This window comes from Lagopus muta, chromosome 4, assembly GCF_023343835.1.
Source record: "Lagopus muta isolate bLagMut1 chromosome 4, bLagMut1 primary, whole genome shotgun sequence".
NCBI lineage: Eukaryota > Metazoa > Chordata > Aves > Galliformes > Phasianidae > Lagopus > Lagopus muta.
The window spans coordinates 13,473,633-13,491,165 of NC_064436.1; the positions used below are offsets into that span (position 1 = coordinate 13,473,633).

Genomic DNA, 17,533 nt, shown 5'->3' on the forward strand with positions numbered 1-17,533 from the left:
TCTCTTCTCTGTGCAAATCCAGCCATGACTAGTGAACTAGGGATATCAATCGTGCAAGATACTCAAAATACCACAAATCACTGGGTACTTAATGATTAGAATATATCTTATTAATAATTGTTACTTAGCCATGAGTCACTTGGCTATTAACTCACATTGCTTTCCCACCTTTTCTGTCTAATCAAGTACATCATAGACAGCTGGAGATTTTATGTCTACTCTGACACAGTAGGGAAAGACTAGACTGGTTTTGCCAATGAGGAACCGAGACCAGTAGACCCAGCTCCCAAAATACAGCTGAAGTGGGTTAGACCTCATCTCTAGAGCCACGAGGTAAATAATTATTGGCAGATATAAGGTTAAGTTGCTGTTTCAGGTTCTGATCAATCATCTCAGCTAGAACAGCAACATTAAAATTTTTCCTTTTCCTATTGTCTTAGCTTTTTGTGTCTTGGCTTTTTTCCTGCTCCTATCTGTTTCGTTCTTGTAAATACAGTGGTAAGAAGTTATGTGCCTAGTCATGCTCTGACCTGATTATAAGGATGAAGGAAGGTGGAAATGTGAGCTAGGTATTCATTTGTATTTTCACTCATTCAAAAGCCCAAACGGATTACAGATGTTTTAGTGTGACTCATGTCTAATATTTTGCAGGGATCTCTTCTGTTACCCCTGTTTCATACCTGAAGATGTGACTGATGGGATAGGAGACTGACTCATGATTTTGCATCAGTGTCATTTAAACTAAGTGTTCTTGTTCCTAATCCTTGTTAAAACAAATAGCTCAGAAAAACTGTTACATTAACACAGTCTCATTTTAGGTTATTAGCAATGAGTAGTAGTAGTAGCTGCCTGGTTGCTGTTTGATGCTACTGCTATGCCAAATGCTGGTAAACAACAGAGGCTCTGCAAAATTAACTTGTACAGCTGTACAGTTGTACAGCTACTGTACCTTTAGCTGATCTGGCAGCTCAGCTGCCACTAGAAACTTAAGCATTCATTAGCATTTCATGAGCCTTTAGACAATATCCCTATCTGTCAGTTCAGTTTTTTCGTTGACAATAGTGTTAATGATTTAAAATATTCTGCAGTGTAACCAGACAGTGTCAGCTAAATGGAAAATGCTGCATTTGGATTCCTGGTGTCATGCAAAGCCATTTCAACAGACACTGAGCTTAAGGCAGGGAAGCATTTTAATCCTTGATGTGGTGAGCACTGAGAACTATTGTAATAGCCCACGAAGAAAACAAGGTATTGGGAATTCACAGAACAGCAAGAAATACTACATAGAATGGGATGATGTAATAATTTTATGTTTATTTTATTTTATACTTAATACTACTTACTGAATTATTAAACTGCATTTAACTGTAGTGGGAGAAGTTATAAAAAACAGCAGCACGTAGAACAGATCAGTACATTTTACTGTTCACTGCATTTGTTTGTACACCACCCCATTTTTAAATAAAAGTTGATTGCTCATTATGACAGGACAACTTCGAGTGGAACTGCGAAGGTTCAGATCAAGTTATCAGTTAAGATGTTAGTGCAGCAAAAGCTGTTTTCATCACACATTATCCTTCAAAACCAGTTAGATGATTGCTTTTGCAAAGACGTCTAACTTGTACTGTTAGTGGAGATCCTCAATCTTGACATCCATAATAACCTAAAGTACAAACTTTTAAAATGCCAAGCAAATCTGGCTATCATAGAGGTTCTAGGCACCCTAAGACAAAGTTATGTTGTTTGTATGTAAACTAGTAGAGTCATGAGAGCATTTCCACATTACCTTCTTAGCATGCTTCAGTGCTAATCTGAAGAGGGCATAGACTGACAGAGCTCAGCTGGGGAAACCTCTGGCAGTGCCAGCTGTGAAGTAGATGTGTTAGAAGAAGACCGCTGGATAGGTGTCGAGAGGTGGCTCTATCTGGGTTTGAATCTCTAGCCGACATGAACAGACATGTTACCCAGCATGCAGAGTGTATTGCAGCTATCTTATTCCATAGAATGAAGAGAGAATGTTTGTGCAGTGGGAGAGTATTTTCTTTGCTGCTAGCAGTTTTGCTAAAACGTGTTCAACTACTTCTATAAAGAGGAATATCAAGCTTGTGTCTTAAGTTTGGTGAAAAACAGTGTTTTATGTTAAGAAAGATGAGCTGTGAGAAAGCAAGAGTAAAAATAAAATGAGAGTGGAAAAGCAAACTGACGCTGTAGAGGTGTTTAATTTAGAGGTTTTTTGTAAATTTTCTGTTGTTTTCTCTATATTTCTTCCTGACTCCTCCTTGCAGTTTCTTTATCATGATAAATAAGATCTTACTTGCTTTCATAGATCCCTCCTCATGGTGGATCATCGTCCAATGTGAATGGTGTACCTGAATCACTCCATTGCCAGAGTCCTGAAGGTAGGTCACCAACAATTACTAAGTGCCCTTGCAAAAATTTTGCTGTAAATAAAAATTGGTTTAGCAATGTTAGATGTTAGCCTGCTGGTTTGTCAGTCACTGCTCCCGGATTTGTATTATCAGCAAACTTGCTGGGTGGGTGAATTGTATCCCTTCATCCAGGTAATTGATGAAGATTTTGAAGAAGGCTAGATATGACAGTGGCATAACCTGGTTTAGGCTAAATGAACAAACAACAAACAAAAACTTGAAGCAATTGGACTGGATGCTGCGTTTTATCATATAAAGAAAATATACATTTTTACTTGCCATTGTGGATTTTACATGTACTGTTGACAAATCTTCCTTTCATATATTCAAAAAAAGTGAAGACACTTCAGAAAAAGTATTTTGAGTTCAGAAAGCATTCTAACTGCATTCCTCACTTTTACAATACATCCACCCTAAAGGTAATAGTTGACTTACATGCAAGAAAGGTCAAACAACTCTGCCTCATGCTGTTCATTCTTACGTTTGAGAATAAAAATAAGGGAATAAGCAGAGAAGAAAACAGCTTACACTTCCGTTTTGTATCTGTGACTGTTTTAATTCTGTATCTACCTATGGGGAATATATTACACCCTGCTGACACCTCTCTTCACTTTGTGTTACTGACCTTGCTTTTCTGCAGGTGTGAATGGAAACAAGTGCTCAGGGTCATCCACCATTCTTGAGAAGTATAAAGTCGGAAAGGTGATTGGTGATGGCAATTTTGCTGTTGTGAAGGAGTGCATAGAACGGTGAGCAAGGATAATGTTCAGTAGTGACAACTGTTATTTTACTGGATAGAACCCCTGTGCATTAGCACGATTGCATAGGAAATGTGATGAGATGAAAGCAAAGGGCAGTTACAAAGAAATGCTTACACTTTAGGAGAACTAGACAAAGCAAAATACGCAGAGCTTCCTATGTATTATTCCACCAAAGGCATGTGAGAACAGCAGAGCAATGTACCTTTTTAATCCCCAAAGCTGAAAGAGATACCACTTCTTAATGGAGGCTCTTAAGGAAACACTACAGACCTTCAAGAAACCCGTTCACACCACATGAGACTGTTGGAAATGACAGGATGTGGCATTCCAATGTGGCACCTAAGACACAGTCTTTCAGGAAGCCTCAGCAATTTTGCTGCTACGGGATCCTACTGCTTGCTGCTGACATCATTCTTCACAGCTTTTGGTATACTGTGAACAAAGTATTTTTAAAAGCATACAGTTAGCAGCAGATAGCCTGTGTGATTGGCTCCTTTCTGCTTGCTTGTTCAGTGGGGTAGCAAAGTGGGGAGCCAAAGACCATAAGTCAGCCTTTTAATATTCCAGACTCTGAAATATTCTTGTGCCTGATTTCCCTGAGGATAAGCAGGACACCTTTACAGACCTGTGCTGTATTACTGCTCATTCTCTGCAAGCTTTGTGTCATGCTTTGCTGCTGTTGTAAACAGAACAGATGATTTGACTGTCACTTGCTCAGTTTATGTCTTAGAACCACCTTCTTTATCAATCTGAGAATTATGTCAGCTTAAACATTAAGAAGAATCTCCAACTTGACTATAAGCACTGAGGAAATTCTATAAAATCCATAGCAGTTATCAATATATTTGATCCACATCTGTTGGTTTACCTTAAATAAACATCATTTTGAACAAGAACATCTCTTTCCAATCTTAGCAGATCATATATTCACACACTGGCATTCTTGCTAAGTCACGCAAATGACCCAAAAGGGTTGTGCAGTGAGACTGAACATGCTGAACATATATGTATAAATTACAATCCCTACCTTTATGCACCCCTTTTTTTCCCCTCAAGAGAAAAATTCCTTGATACTGTATCTGTGTTCTTTCTTTTCTGAAAGTAGTATTGGTAGGTAATATGCAATACATCTAGTACTCTCTTTTGATTTATAGCAGATAATAATGATGATTATTGCTAATACTTGATGACATACTAGCAACCAGGTTTATAAATTAACGAATAAAGACTTAGGTGACAGCTTCTAGAGATGCAATCTGATTACAGTACAGATACAGGAAAAATAAAAAATGGCTGAGTGATGAGTACACTCCGAATAACTTTGTGTTGCAAGTGCAGGGATTAGATAATGCTTCTTTCAGTGTTAATGTCCAGACTCCATGGGCTTGATGTTTCCACCAGGAAACTGTGTTCCTGACAAGCAGTACCACATTACAGTGAAATCATTTCCCTAGCGCTTTAAACACTGCAGGTTCGTTACAAAAATTATAAGAAGGCAATAATGCCAAGTGTGCTGAAAAAAGAATTTAAAGTCCATTTTGTTCTGCAAGAAGCCACACATAAGAGGCTTGAGAGAAACTAAATGAATTACGCTTCACAGCGTCCTCCCACATGCTCTAAAGCTGGCCACAAATCCTTTGTTAAGTTGTGGAGCAAATAAGGTTTATAAAAGAAAGAAGGTTAAACTCATAAGATTGCATAATTTAATATTTTCAGAAATGACTACTATGCATTTTGGAAACGGCATGATTTCCACTGAAAATGGGAAAAGGGCTACTATGTCACTTTGGTTTCTAAATGTCATCTGTGTTTTTTGGGATGAGGGGACTGGGCTAGAAAAACAACCTTCACATTAAAAAAAAAAAAAAAAAGTCAAATTTAAGCTCAATTCCATCTTTATATTTAGTAAAGCATTATTAAATGAATTTTACAAAAAAAAAAAAAATGCAATGGTTGCTGATAATAAGGAGAGAGGAAATACCAACTATAAATGCTTTTCATTTAATTTCTAGTAATTATTATACTTAATTTCTCATCATGTCATGTATGAACACTTTGGGTGTGGAGCCAAGAAGCCGTTACATCAGCTGTTCTACAAAATAAAATGGTCTCCTTTCCAAAGGGTGCCTATATGTCTATATATATATGAAGACATGAGTCAACAGATGGATACTGACAGCTAGACAGAGGAATGCCAGCAACCTGTCAGACAATACTGGTCAATATGATAGGCAGTGATATCAACACACAAACTGCGTCTGCTATCCCTTGTATTTTCTTAGGTACTATACTATAGCATTTGCAGGAGGGATTTGAAGTTGCCTCATGAACTGGCTTTACGAATGTTAGCTCCTCATTCAACACTGCACAAATGCTGAAGGTTTCCTAAGTGGGTTTTGCTGATCAGTTATTTGCAGACTTTCAGATAATGCACTTAATTTAGAATAACATAAATTGTGCTTGGAATTACGCTTTGTGTTCATAGTAGATTCTGTGTCTGTTCATAAGAGGATAGCATTTCACAGATACCATTTAGATAACACTTCTATCTAAAGACTGGATCAGGTTGTAACTATGACAACCTAGCAGATACAGCTGCACTTTGAGAGCAGAGATTCTCTGCTGCGTTTTTTAAATAATGGATCATTTGAATGTGAAATGTTAACTCAGTTCCTTTTTTGTAAGGTAGCAATTTTGATTTGCTGTATATAATGCAAAAGTATACTGAGAATTAACTTGTTAACTTAATAATGTACCTAATTTTTTCTTTTGTAATTGCCTGCAGTGATTTTATTATATATGCAGAACACCATTACATGTGGTGTTCTGAGGCACACGTAACACTAGGTACTAACACAAAAATGGGATAGTAGCAATAGGATTTTATGACACTTTGTTTTGGTTTTTAACTCCTCCTTACTATAATTAGTAATGTGATCTTTGATTAAAGGAAAAAAAAAAAAAGAAGGTAATTTATTGGTATTGCATTTTTCTTTCATTTTTTCCCCTTCTGAATAAAGGTAGAAGATTTTTAGTATTGCTTAGAGGGATGAAAAGCAAAATAGAGCTCCTTCTTTTGGAGAGAATATCTACAAAAATAGTCACCCTTTTTACTTTGGATATAACCACACTCTAAAATGCCATGGCACTATAGATGATAGCTATAACGCTCCATACACTCATGGGGATGAAAAAAAAAAAAAAAAAGAAAAAAAGAATGAATGAAATACAAAATTATCTCCTAATAAATTCACCAGGATTTTGGACTACTATATCATGAAACACAGGGTCTTAGCTCTACTGAATCCTACCATTTTTTTTTCCATGAGGCAATCACACTTTTTCCTCTCCTCACTTACATCATAAATGAGGATGATTTTATCTTTAAAGCCTACCAGTTGAACAAAGCAAAGTGGAGAGCCCAAGACAAATTCTGCTCATTGCAGTAAAGAGGTGAGAGGGAGTTGTGCTAGGTCACAGAAGAATGAGTTGCAGCTGGAGCCTAGGAATAACACATTAAGTGAATAGGGCTGTGGTAGTCAGGGAAACAGCAGGCACAAATGTTGCTGAGAAAATGAAAAACAAAATGAAGTCTGTTCTGTGCGTTTTTTCTCAGCAGCCTCCATGGGTGAAGGCATTCCACTGTGTATATTTTTATAGATAACGCCACATAATGCTGACTGATCTCTGATTAAAATTTTCATATTTTTCTCATTAGATCCACAGGAAAGGAGTTTGCACTGAAGATTATAGACAAGGCTAAATGCTGCGGAAAGGTAGTGTGCGACAATTTACATGTTTAAGAAAAACAGCAGCAGCAGCATGAGCAGCTGCTCATTAGTCATAAATGGGGGGTGTGTTTGGGTTTCTGACTGTTTTCAGAATATCTGTTTTACAGGGTGATATTCCTTTCAAGAAACAAATAATAAAAGTTGTGAGCATTAGTCTGCTAGATTGTGGAGTAAAAAAACAGTTAACATTTTTATTGAACTAACAAACACCGGAGCTTGTCCAAAATGAAATCAGACCAAACATAGCCTAGTTATGTTGATTTGTAAAATACAAAAGAGGAAACTTCCTGTTTTCCCTTCCCTCTCTATCTCTTATCCCTTTTTATGGCTGTACACACCCCTTTTATATATATGGAGCATGGATTTTGGAAGAAATTTCATCAACCACTTTTTTCTGTGTATGTAGTTAAATGTCTTGTAGAACAAAGATCTCTTAACAAGAGAGTTCTATACACTTTATTTCTAATACATAAAAAAAAAAAAAAGAAAAAAAGCCTGCAACAGAATAGCATGTTATGTAAGAGAAGCAGGTATCCTAGAGTGTCACAGACTTCCTCCCAAGTACAGACATTTAAAAACGAGGGAAAAAAAACCTAACAAATCTATAGGTCATAGACCTATATCATAGTCAGAAACGGAGACTAAATGTTGGAACAAAAAATAAGACTTCTGTTTTACTGCTTTGCAAGACCTTAAAAACAAAGGGCTCTTGAGGAACTTATGACTCAAATGGATCACAGTTCATTGTTGCAAAAGCAACAAAGAAGGCAGAGTATTAAACAGCAGTCAAGTTTTGTTTTAAAGACTCTGAGATAGGAAATGCCATTCTTTCAAGTGTAACTAAAAGGGCAGTCTTTTATTTTTATGCAAATATCCAATTTTCTAAGTAAATGATCACAATGAAATGATTTTGGAGTTATCTTTGCAACTAAGTTAGGGTTTTAATTACTTTTTATCAATTGCATAGAGTAACTGCTCTGCAGAGTAATATTCAGAGTTGTAACTGATAGGAGCGGCCTTGTAGGAAGATGCTGAAAGTCCACATGATGTTCTTTGTATAGTAAGGAGTTGTACACTGCTCTGCACTGACACCCTACCTGCTGTGATGGCTTGCTCTGAAGTAGAGGACCTCTGTCAGAAATGGTCTATTCATGCAGATTTTAAGTTGTGTAAGGAGATGAATGTTCCTTCCCCGTTACTTTATCTCATATCCCTAGGTTTATTTAACGGAGAATTTAGAAAGGAATCTTAAAAATGTATAACCTCAAGAAAAACAGTGCAAAAATTGCCTTTCTGAGATTAAAATGTAGAAATTTCTTTGGCTGTACGAAAGTTGAACCAGTGTGTTTTACTGAAAAAGAAGTATTTTTTATTTTTAATGCTTTCAACTTCAGATGTTTCTATTACATGTTGTCAGCTCTTAAGCGCCATAAATTGGAATAGACCAGAGACCATTCTGTACAGTAGAGTTCAGACATATTTTCTACTTATCATTCTTGCTGCTTTAAAACAAATGAACAAAAACAGGAGGAAAAAAAATTACCACTTGTATGTTTTGAAGGGATCTGTGTCCAGATGTATGTGTATGTGCAAGCAAAGACCATACTTAACAAAGTAAATATTTAAATCTTACTACAAGTTGGTTCTTCACCCTCTCTCCTTGCCGAGATAAGTCCTGTGTTGAAAACAACTATCTGAACCAAATATGTGTGATTTGTATGTTGCCCACTGCTCGCTACCGGTTTTTCTTGGATTGACTAAAGCGTTTTCTACAATTAACCTAAATACCAATTATTCTCTTCAAATAATTCCTATGAATGTAGACTGAAATCTATATTGTGCTAAAAAGGAAAACACTGGAAAAAAAAAAAAAGTTGGAAAGCTTTTTTTTTAATGACAAAATATAGAAAAAACAGAGGAGTGACTGAAACCAACTGACTATACACTAGCCAATGCTTTGAAAACGAGTATCAAAGCAACAGCTCAACAATGTTTTGGAACCCCTTTTTAAAATGAGCATTAGCTACTGTCACTAGTTTTAGATAAAAATAATTTCTGCCTGGGTTTTGTTTAAACAAAAGGATTTAATGATTATTACGATTTAACAATTTAGTCAAACTAAGTAAAGAAAGCATAGGTAAAAACCATTGTGTCTCAGTGAGAATTATTGGATATAATAAATTGAATATACATTATTTGTTCTTTGGGTAGAAAACTAACACTAGTTTTGAATTTACAGGCTTCCATCCATAAGGCTTAATACGCTGTGGCTGTTCACTTTTGTCTGTTGATGAGATTGAGCATTGTGTTTAACAAAATTGCTTCATGTTTATTTGTTTTCTTCCTCCAGAGCACCTTTGCTTGGAGCAGACATATGTTTGTTCAGAATGACAATTGATGCTCTTTCAAATTGAATCTCAAAGGTGTGACTGCTGAACCCGTATATGCCACACCTCACTCACAAAATGAGATGCACACAGGGCATGTGGTTTCTGAGTTACACAGACACTTAAAGCTTTGCAAAAACACAACACATCCATAAGTAAACCTGAAAATAGAAGCTAAAGTAGTATAAGATCTTTAATCACTGCTTATGCACAGTGGATCACATCTACTTCTCGTGCTCTGCTCACAAATGCATGAACTGCATGCTGCTAATCAGTGCGTTAAACATGAATAAGTTCAGACTCCGGTGAGATGAGGTCTTACCAGCCAGAGGAAAGGAAACTTATGTTTTAGGCAGGCAGTGTTACTTATTTTACAGGGAATTTAAATACGACTACTGTATTCCAATATTTATAAAGGAAAATGCCAATCATTATTCCAGTGGAAGAATATGCATGCAATTGTATGCAATTTTCTTCACTCAATAGCATTAACCAGATGCTAAGACATTCTGGAAAGCCAAACATTCTGAAACTAATTGTTCTGTAAACCCATTACTTTCTCAGAAATATATAGAAGGATAAATTAAATGTGGATAAATTAGAAGGATAAATTAATCTGTGCACTGTTCAGCTGTTTGGAGCCACAGTGAGTTGACTGAGCTGGTAGATATTTTGCAGATTGTGTAAGATGCATGTAAAATAAACTGAAATCCATAACCAAAGCAGTTATCATTTTCCTATGTACAATCCATGTCCTTTTTTAAAGTGCAAGTCCTTGAAAAATAAATCCTAGGCAATCTGTCCTTGAATATTGTACACTAAATGAGAAGTGAAGGCTGGAGAGGATCAAGAACACGTTAGCTGTTGCTGGGAGGTGGCAGCTTACAAAGATCCAAGTCCAGAGGTTCTCAACCTGTTAATATCCACATAAGAAATACAACCTGCACTTTCTGAATTGCTGTCTTATTCTGGGGTCTTTTTTAGAGATAACCCGTGGGTTATGTGTTTGAAATACGTTAAATAAAATTTCTGGTCACCAATGAAGTACAACTGGGCAGAAATACAAGTTAAAATCCAGCATCTGACAGTAGGCTTTACTACATAAGTGAAATAAATAGAAAAATGGGTGCTCCCTGAAGAGCTGACCAAAGGATAACAGAATGGGCCACTTTATCTCTATTCATGTATACCTCTGTACCCTTTACTGACAGGAACACCTGATTGAAAATGAAGTGTCTATTCTACGTCGAGTGAAGCATCCAAATATCATTATGCTGATAGAGGAAATGGACACTCCAACAGAACTCTATCTGGTGATGGAGCTGGTCAAGGTAAGACAAAGGAGATTTTTTTTAAATAGAACAGTTCTCTGTGTCGGCCAAGGATATAATGTCTAGGAGACATAATCAGATAAGATTTCAATGGCAATCTCCATTATTAATCATGCAAATAGTCTTATCAATCAGTTCCATTAGTGGCATTTACATCTCTTCTGTTGTAATTAGACTATTAGACCCACAGATTTGAGGTAATCTTGCTAACTATGTACGCAGCCTAGAGAGAAGTGGGTGGTGGTTTTATATCATTTACAACATGCAGAGGGTACCTGTGATATGCATATAGTAATGGAAAATTTGCATTTATTTCACCAATATATTTAATTATTTGCTTTAAAGGGAAAAACTCAATTTATCTTAGAAAATCATAGATACAAGTAGTCCAGACTTCACTGATTGTGTTCCATCAAAATTAAAACCTTTCACTTCTCTTCCTCGTATGAAGCATTCCTTCACTTTATTTCCAGTTGTCCAAAAACTTGATGGTGCTATTGTACACGTACAGAGAAAAAATATCTCTAATTCCATTTTACTGTCACCTTGTGAATGTAAGATACAAGTTTGATGGAGTTTTATTTCTGCACTCTCACTTACCTGTGTTCTGTACACCCACTGCAACACTGCCCATTGGCTTGATCAGCCTGTCAGAGGAGTGCAACTCATCACTTTTTTTCCTGCCTGAAACGTTGATCCCGTAACTACCTCTAGAGCTGTTGCCGGCTTGGGAAACTGAAGAAAGCCCAGTTGTTCAAGTCAGAATTTTTGTAACCTACCCATTTATCTCTCATTCTAAAAGTTATTTTTAAATGAGAGGTTTTTCTGTTTTTAAGAAAGTATTTTATTAATATTTTAATATTCCACCAGCTTGGCACGCAATTCCTGAATTGCTGCTTCTTCTCCACACGTATTGAAATGCTTGGAATGCCACCCACAGCTCAGATAAATCACTCCTACAGATGTAACCAGGGTAACCATCATAGAGACACCCACATAAAATTCATGGCAATGATTGGAAATGCTGCACCAGAAACTCATTTACATGTTGTTATGTATCCCAAGATAAAGAGGGTATCCTAATCAGACTACACAACAGGCCTACTCTGAAATCACCTGTAAGTTCTGCACTTCAAACTCATCCTGTTCAGCTGTAATAACTTGACATTTTCACAATATCTGCAACATTTCTACTTTGCGGTTCATTACAATTGCAAAACGTGGTATGTTAGGCTTTTTGCTGTTGGCTGGATTTTCTTAGGCTTTACTCAAAATCAGAGAAAGAATTAAGCTGGTAAGATGAAGAAAATAGAAACTGTATGGAGGTATCTCTGTATATCATGCATATGAGCAGTCAATCAGATGAAATCAAGTCCAAAAAAGGACTGTGATCTGTAAATGACCCAAGTTCCCATTCTACAATCTTGGTGAGAAGTTTTATGTTTGTGGAGCTTTTATCTGTTGTGTTTATTTGTTTTAACATTTTAACGTGCTTCTGAGCATGCTTTTTGTGCAAGATTTTACATGGTATGTTACAAATTATCTTTATTATTTTTCCTGGACTGACCTATTACCTTTCCTTACTGTAGGGAGGAGATCTGTTTGATGCTATCACTTCTTCTACAAAATACACAGAGCGAGATGGGAGTGCAATGGTCTACAATCTGGCCAGCGCGCTCAAGTACCTTCATGGTCTCAACATTGTGCACAGAGACATCAAGCCAGAAAATCTCCTGGTACATTTCATTTATTTTCTAATATTTTCTTTCTTACTTCCTTCTCATTAATGCAAATGCTTGTACGTATAAGTCAAAAAGCTGAGCAGGGAACAGAAGGAACGTTAATTTGGAATATGTACGTATGAAATAAATCTTCTACCATGAGATAGCAATCACTGTAACCCAAATGAGCTATACTCAAACATGTCCTTAGACCTATCTTTATTTACATTTTGATTGGCTGCCATTTGGACAAGTAGGAATATGGTCTCACCAAACAATGAATTTTAAAGCTGTGTTGATGAATTATTTATTACATTTTGTAAGTGGGGGATAGATGGGCTGAGAGCCACTTCTTCCAGAGATCACATGGTTATCTAAAGCTTTTTTAAATTTTACTGTCATAGCAGGAATGAACATCTTTCTAATGACTTACCAGTATTCTAACCATGAATGAGCTCCGTACATACATTTATTTTGTCATGGGTGACTGATGACATTTTGTTCTCAGCAGAGGTATAAAGTAACTGAGTCTGTTGAAAAGCATGACCACAAAGTCTGTTCTGAGAACTGCTTAGAGAACAGTGCACAGAATGGGAGCAGTGTGCTGCCTTGCTTACATAGAGGTGACACATAAGAATTATGTACTGCTTGTTAGATATTAGGTGTGATGCAATGAACAAGCAGGACCATAACCTTCAATACCTGAGTCACTGTCATCAGGAATGAAAGGAGCTTTTACTAACATTTGATGGTCATTTCTTAAAGCCTTTTGTGACACTTGTCCATCCTGTTTATTAAGGAATCCTGGCTTTTCACAAAATAGATTTTGATTTATTACAAGGATGGGATTATAAGCTGAATTCTAATTAATAGTTAATTCTTTACCAACCAAATTCTACTGGCAGTTTTCAGCAACTGACATAAACCCACAAATAAATTAGATTGTGTATCAAAAAGAAGAGGGGAGGAAGCTTCTCCTGGAAAACATAGTCATAGCAACCCAGCACTTAAAAGAGAAAATTTATCACTTAATTATCAGCACTTCCTCAAATACAATCAATCTAAATTCATTTTAAGCTCTCATTGGTATTTGAATCAATTATAAAAAGACACAAATGTCCTTTCTGCCTAGAAAGCCTGAAGAGATTACTCAACAGATGCAAGTCCTATTCACAGTGATTGACAATACCAGCATGCTAAGACAGCTAATTGGTATGGAATGCAAATGCAAATAATTCCCATCAGTTGCTACCTGTTCTTGGAAGTAGTTGGTTCTTTTGCACAGGTTCATCCAGCTCTCTGAATTACGTTCTCTTTACCAGTCATACATTCAAAAATATATGCTATTAGTCTTATAGTTTGTACGTGTTTATCAAGGAGAAAAATGTTTCCATTAATAATATGAATTATATAGAGAAAGGAAGAAAGGCCTTGCTACCAATTATTTGAAAAAAAACCAAACTATTTCCACCATTCTAGAGATGCTAGAGCCCTATGTCCTAGCTTCCACTGAAATCATGATAACAACATAATAACATCACTTCAAGGAAACAAAACAATATTAATTTATACGGGATGTGTCCTTATAGTTCCCTTTACTGTTAATCCAGTTTTTGTTTTTTTCTTGTTATCACTGTCATATAATGTTTTTCTTTCTATTATAAGCTACCTTCCTTTCTGCAGCAAAATAACTCAGAACAAGATGATCTATGGGGCTTTTGAGTCAGGTGCATTTGGGTCTGCACAGAAATCTAAATACTTCTCAGTCAGGTTTCTTATTACTGAACTTTCCTAGTGTGACTGCAACAGCAAGACTAAGCTTAGAAAGATATTTCCTAAGAAATATTTGGCCAGCGAGAGATTTTAAACCAATCTGATGGTAGCTGCCAATCTCTAGGTCCCCATCAATTACAAATACGTCATTACATTTTTAAAATATATTTAAAACTTATCAGCATTCTAGGCTTGGTTTTCTCCCTGCTTAACATGCTTAAGGCTATATAATGGGCTGACCTACATAGCTGCCAGACAGCTCAGTTTAACACTAGCTCCAGCTGCACTGTGGCAAGAAATTGCCACGCCATTTTTCTCCTCTTTCCCTAGAGCAAGCAACCAGAAACTTAACCCCAATCCATAATTTAACAGTCAGCATAGCTGTGATGTAACAAAGGAACTAATCTGTTGCTGTGCGCTGGAACAAACTGTGCGTAGAAGCATCACTGCTGCTCTGCTGATCTGACAGTACTGCACCTCATTCAGAGCAAGCTGTGTGGCCATATACAGTTATTTTAAGGGCTATTACCTGTGTCTTTATCCTCAAGCTTCATGTTTGATTTATTTCAGGGTACCTTTTTGGAAGGCATAGGTAGTTGGTGGACTTGGCTACTTATGTAGAAATGTCATGTTTGAGATCTAATGTTACTTTTATTAATCTTTTCTGGTTGTGGTGAACAAGTACTCATTCATTCACACTCATTTGGTGCACCGTGTGGTGGAAAGTAAGCAGGTGGAGAGAGCAGCACCATCAGGTAACAAACCACACTGAACTAAGTTGTTATCAGAACAAGATACGAATGCAGATATTTCACTGCAAGTTTGTTCTTCATTCCTCAATGCAGAAGAAAAAAGTGTAATTTGGCAATTACATGAACCATCCACAGCTGAAAGTTTCATGTTATTGTTCAGATAAATTGTTTTTCTCCAGTTGTTATTTGGGGAAGAGCAGATGAGTGTTTATAGATATGAGTGTGATAATTCATTACAGTGTTGGCACTCCGCTTCTAATTCTGTTGGTTTCATTTCAGACCTGGTTCAAATAGCCTGCTGCTCTCATTTGGGCATAGTCTGTCAACAAATGGGAGTAAATACATATAGGGCTCGAGAAGCAATCAATTGATTCTACCATTGCCAGCTGTGAAATCTTAGGATCAGAAAAGATCAGCCTGGTGACAGCCTGATTCCAAATATATCATTGTCTCTTATTTTTTCAAACTGCTACAGCTGTAGAGTGATACAAATGAGGTTATCTGTACTCTTGCTTCCATGGCAAAATCTGTTATCTGACACACGTTTTTCTCAGATGTTTCGCTTTACATAAAAGTAGCAGAACAGATGCATTTTTCTCAAATTTTGTGTGTGGTGTTCATTTTTTCCAGTCATGCAAAAAAAGCTGGAAAAAACTATAGTAATTGACACTGTCCAAAGCAAATGCTCCCAGCTGTACTATCTGACCAAGTGTTTTCTGATCTAACCTTACAGATATTCTAAACTTACAGATATTCTTACACTAAATTCTATGATGAAAAGCAAATATATAAGGATTAATTGGTCAAAGTGACATCACTTAATGGAACCCAAAATAATAATGGGGGAGGGAAAGGTGACATAACACTATTTTACTGAGGTCGCTGTAGAGCTAGTAACAAGAAGTACTTTAGCACCTTATCATAATTTTGTCTATCTCTCTGGAAGGCACACAGAATTGGAAAACACATTAGAAACAGCAGAAATCTCCATACATAGAATTTATTAGAAAGTGCAAGTATCACTGGATAACTTCAGCACTGCTATTTCAGCCAGTGTCTTCTCTTATTTGTGAACATAGCACACCTATTCCTGTTCCAGTCTAGGCACCCTTATAGAAACTGGGATTCCACCCGTTTAAGACAGAGGAGATGCAGTGTTTTCACAGAAGTGCAAAGGCATGGTTTAACTGAAGCCTATTTGCATCCTGAAAAGTAATACAATTTCCTTGCACGTATTTTTTCTAAAACATTTTTATAGCAGACACACTAAGAAGTTACTCTGCGAGCATCTAGACAGCAACCTAACATTTCAAATTTAAAACTTCCACAGAGATGGCCATGTAACTAAATTACTAAATATTAGTGAGAGAAATGCTGAGTTTTTGGCTTTTTAGGAACTTGTAAAGACAAGAGCGTTGAGAAACTGAGTAAATAATAGCAAGAAACTATCTTCATGAATTTTCATTTTTAAATTAAGATTACTAACGTCTGGACTTTCAAGTGAAGCTTGGTTTTATGGAAATATGTAGCTTGGAAGACATTCCAGAATTGTGAACCTAACCCAATTTTAATACATGGCTGTGGAAGTTACCTCTTTTTTTCTACATTCTACATGTGGTGCTGATTATTAAAAATATAATAATAATAAATTAAAAAATTCCAATATCCTCCTCACCATTGTTTCTATTTTGCTGATTCTAGGTATGTGAATATGCAGATGGAACCAAATCTTTGAAGCTAGGAGACTTTGGACTGGCAACTGTGGTTGAAGGACCTTTATATACCGTCTGTGGTACGCCCACATATGTGGCTCCAGAAATCATTGCAGAGACAGGGTGAGGATAAGTAACTAAGACATAGGTCTTGTAACCTGTCATTTTTGGCAGGTAGCTCCTAACTGTTGTGAGAACTGGAATGCTCTATCAGGATGGTCCTCAATCTCTTTTAAACAAAATAATTATGAGAAAACAGGCATCATTCAATTCCTCAGACAGACCAGCTTCCCCATTTGATCCCAGAGTACACGTATGCCTCCTTAACATCTCCCAAGGACCCCCACTTGTGGTGCTTATCTAAACCTGTGCTCTGAGCAGGTCTAGTTAGATCATGTCCAGGTCAGGACCTTGTCTGGGTGATACATTATGTTTGTTGCCTTGGTTAATTAAATAACTGAATTTTTCTGTATTTATCTAGTGGTTGCCCAAACACAAAATAATTTTTACAGTAAGTCTTGCTATCTATTAGACAAGAGATCTCCCTTCCATATTAGCTGCCTCTTGCCTTAACTGTGAATTTGGTCTTCTGAATGGAAGAAGGTTTGCTGGATTGATTCAAGCATCCTTCACTGTATTTGTGGTATTGGGAAATATTTCAGAGCTGCCATGAGCTCAAACATCAGAGGGCACTTCACTGCAACGTTTTAAATTTGGACAAATTGAAGGTACTGGGTAGGAAAAGAAATAGGAAAAAAAGACCTCTTTCTGACCTCTAGCATTTTAATTTCTGTGCTTTAAAAAGAAAGGTGCAGTTCTTTATTCCTTTGTTACTTGTTCGTTTAGGAGACTGGAGAATTGGTATCTTTCTTGTTG

At 36.6% G+C, this 17,533-nt stretch overlaps 1 protein-coding gene across 4 annotated transcripts in view; it reads left to right on the top strand.

The window, feature by feature from the left end:
• Positions 1-17,533, top strand: part of DCLK2 (doublecortin like kinase 2) — a 79,037-nt gene that overhangs the window by 50,465 nt on the left and 11,039 nt on the right. For all 4 annotated transcript variants that reach the window (XR_007376574.1, XR_007376573.1, XM_048942638.1 and 1 more), the window contains 6 exons: positions 2,327-2,399; positions 3,070-3,178; positions 6,909-6,966; positions 10,580-10,699; positions 12,289-12,435; positions 16,647-16,780. Coding sequence is in view for 2 of the 4 variants with exons in the window: in XM_048942638.1 (XP_048798595.1) it covers positions 2,327-2,399; positions 3,070-3,178; positions 6,909-6,966; positions 10,580-10,699; positions 12,289-12,435; positions 16,647-16,780 (641 nt within the window). In the remaining 2 variants the exon portion in view is untranslated. The remainder of the gene's footprint in view (positions 1-2,326; positions 2,400-3,069; positions 3,179-6,908; positions 6,967-10,579; positions 10,700-12,288; positions 12,436-16,646; positions 16,781-17,533) is intronic.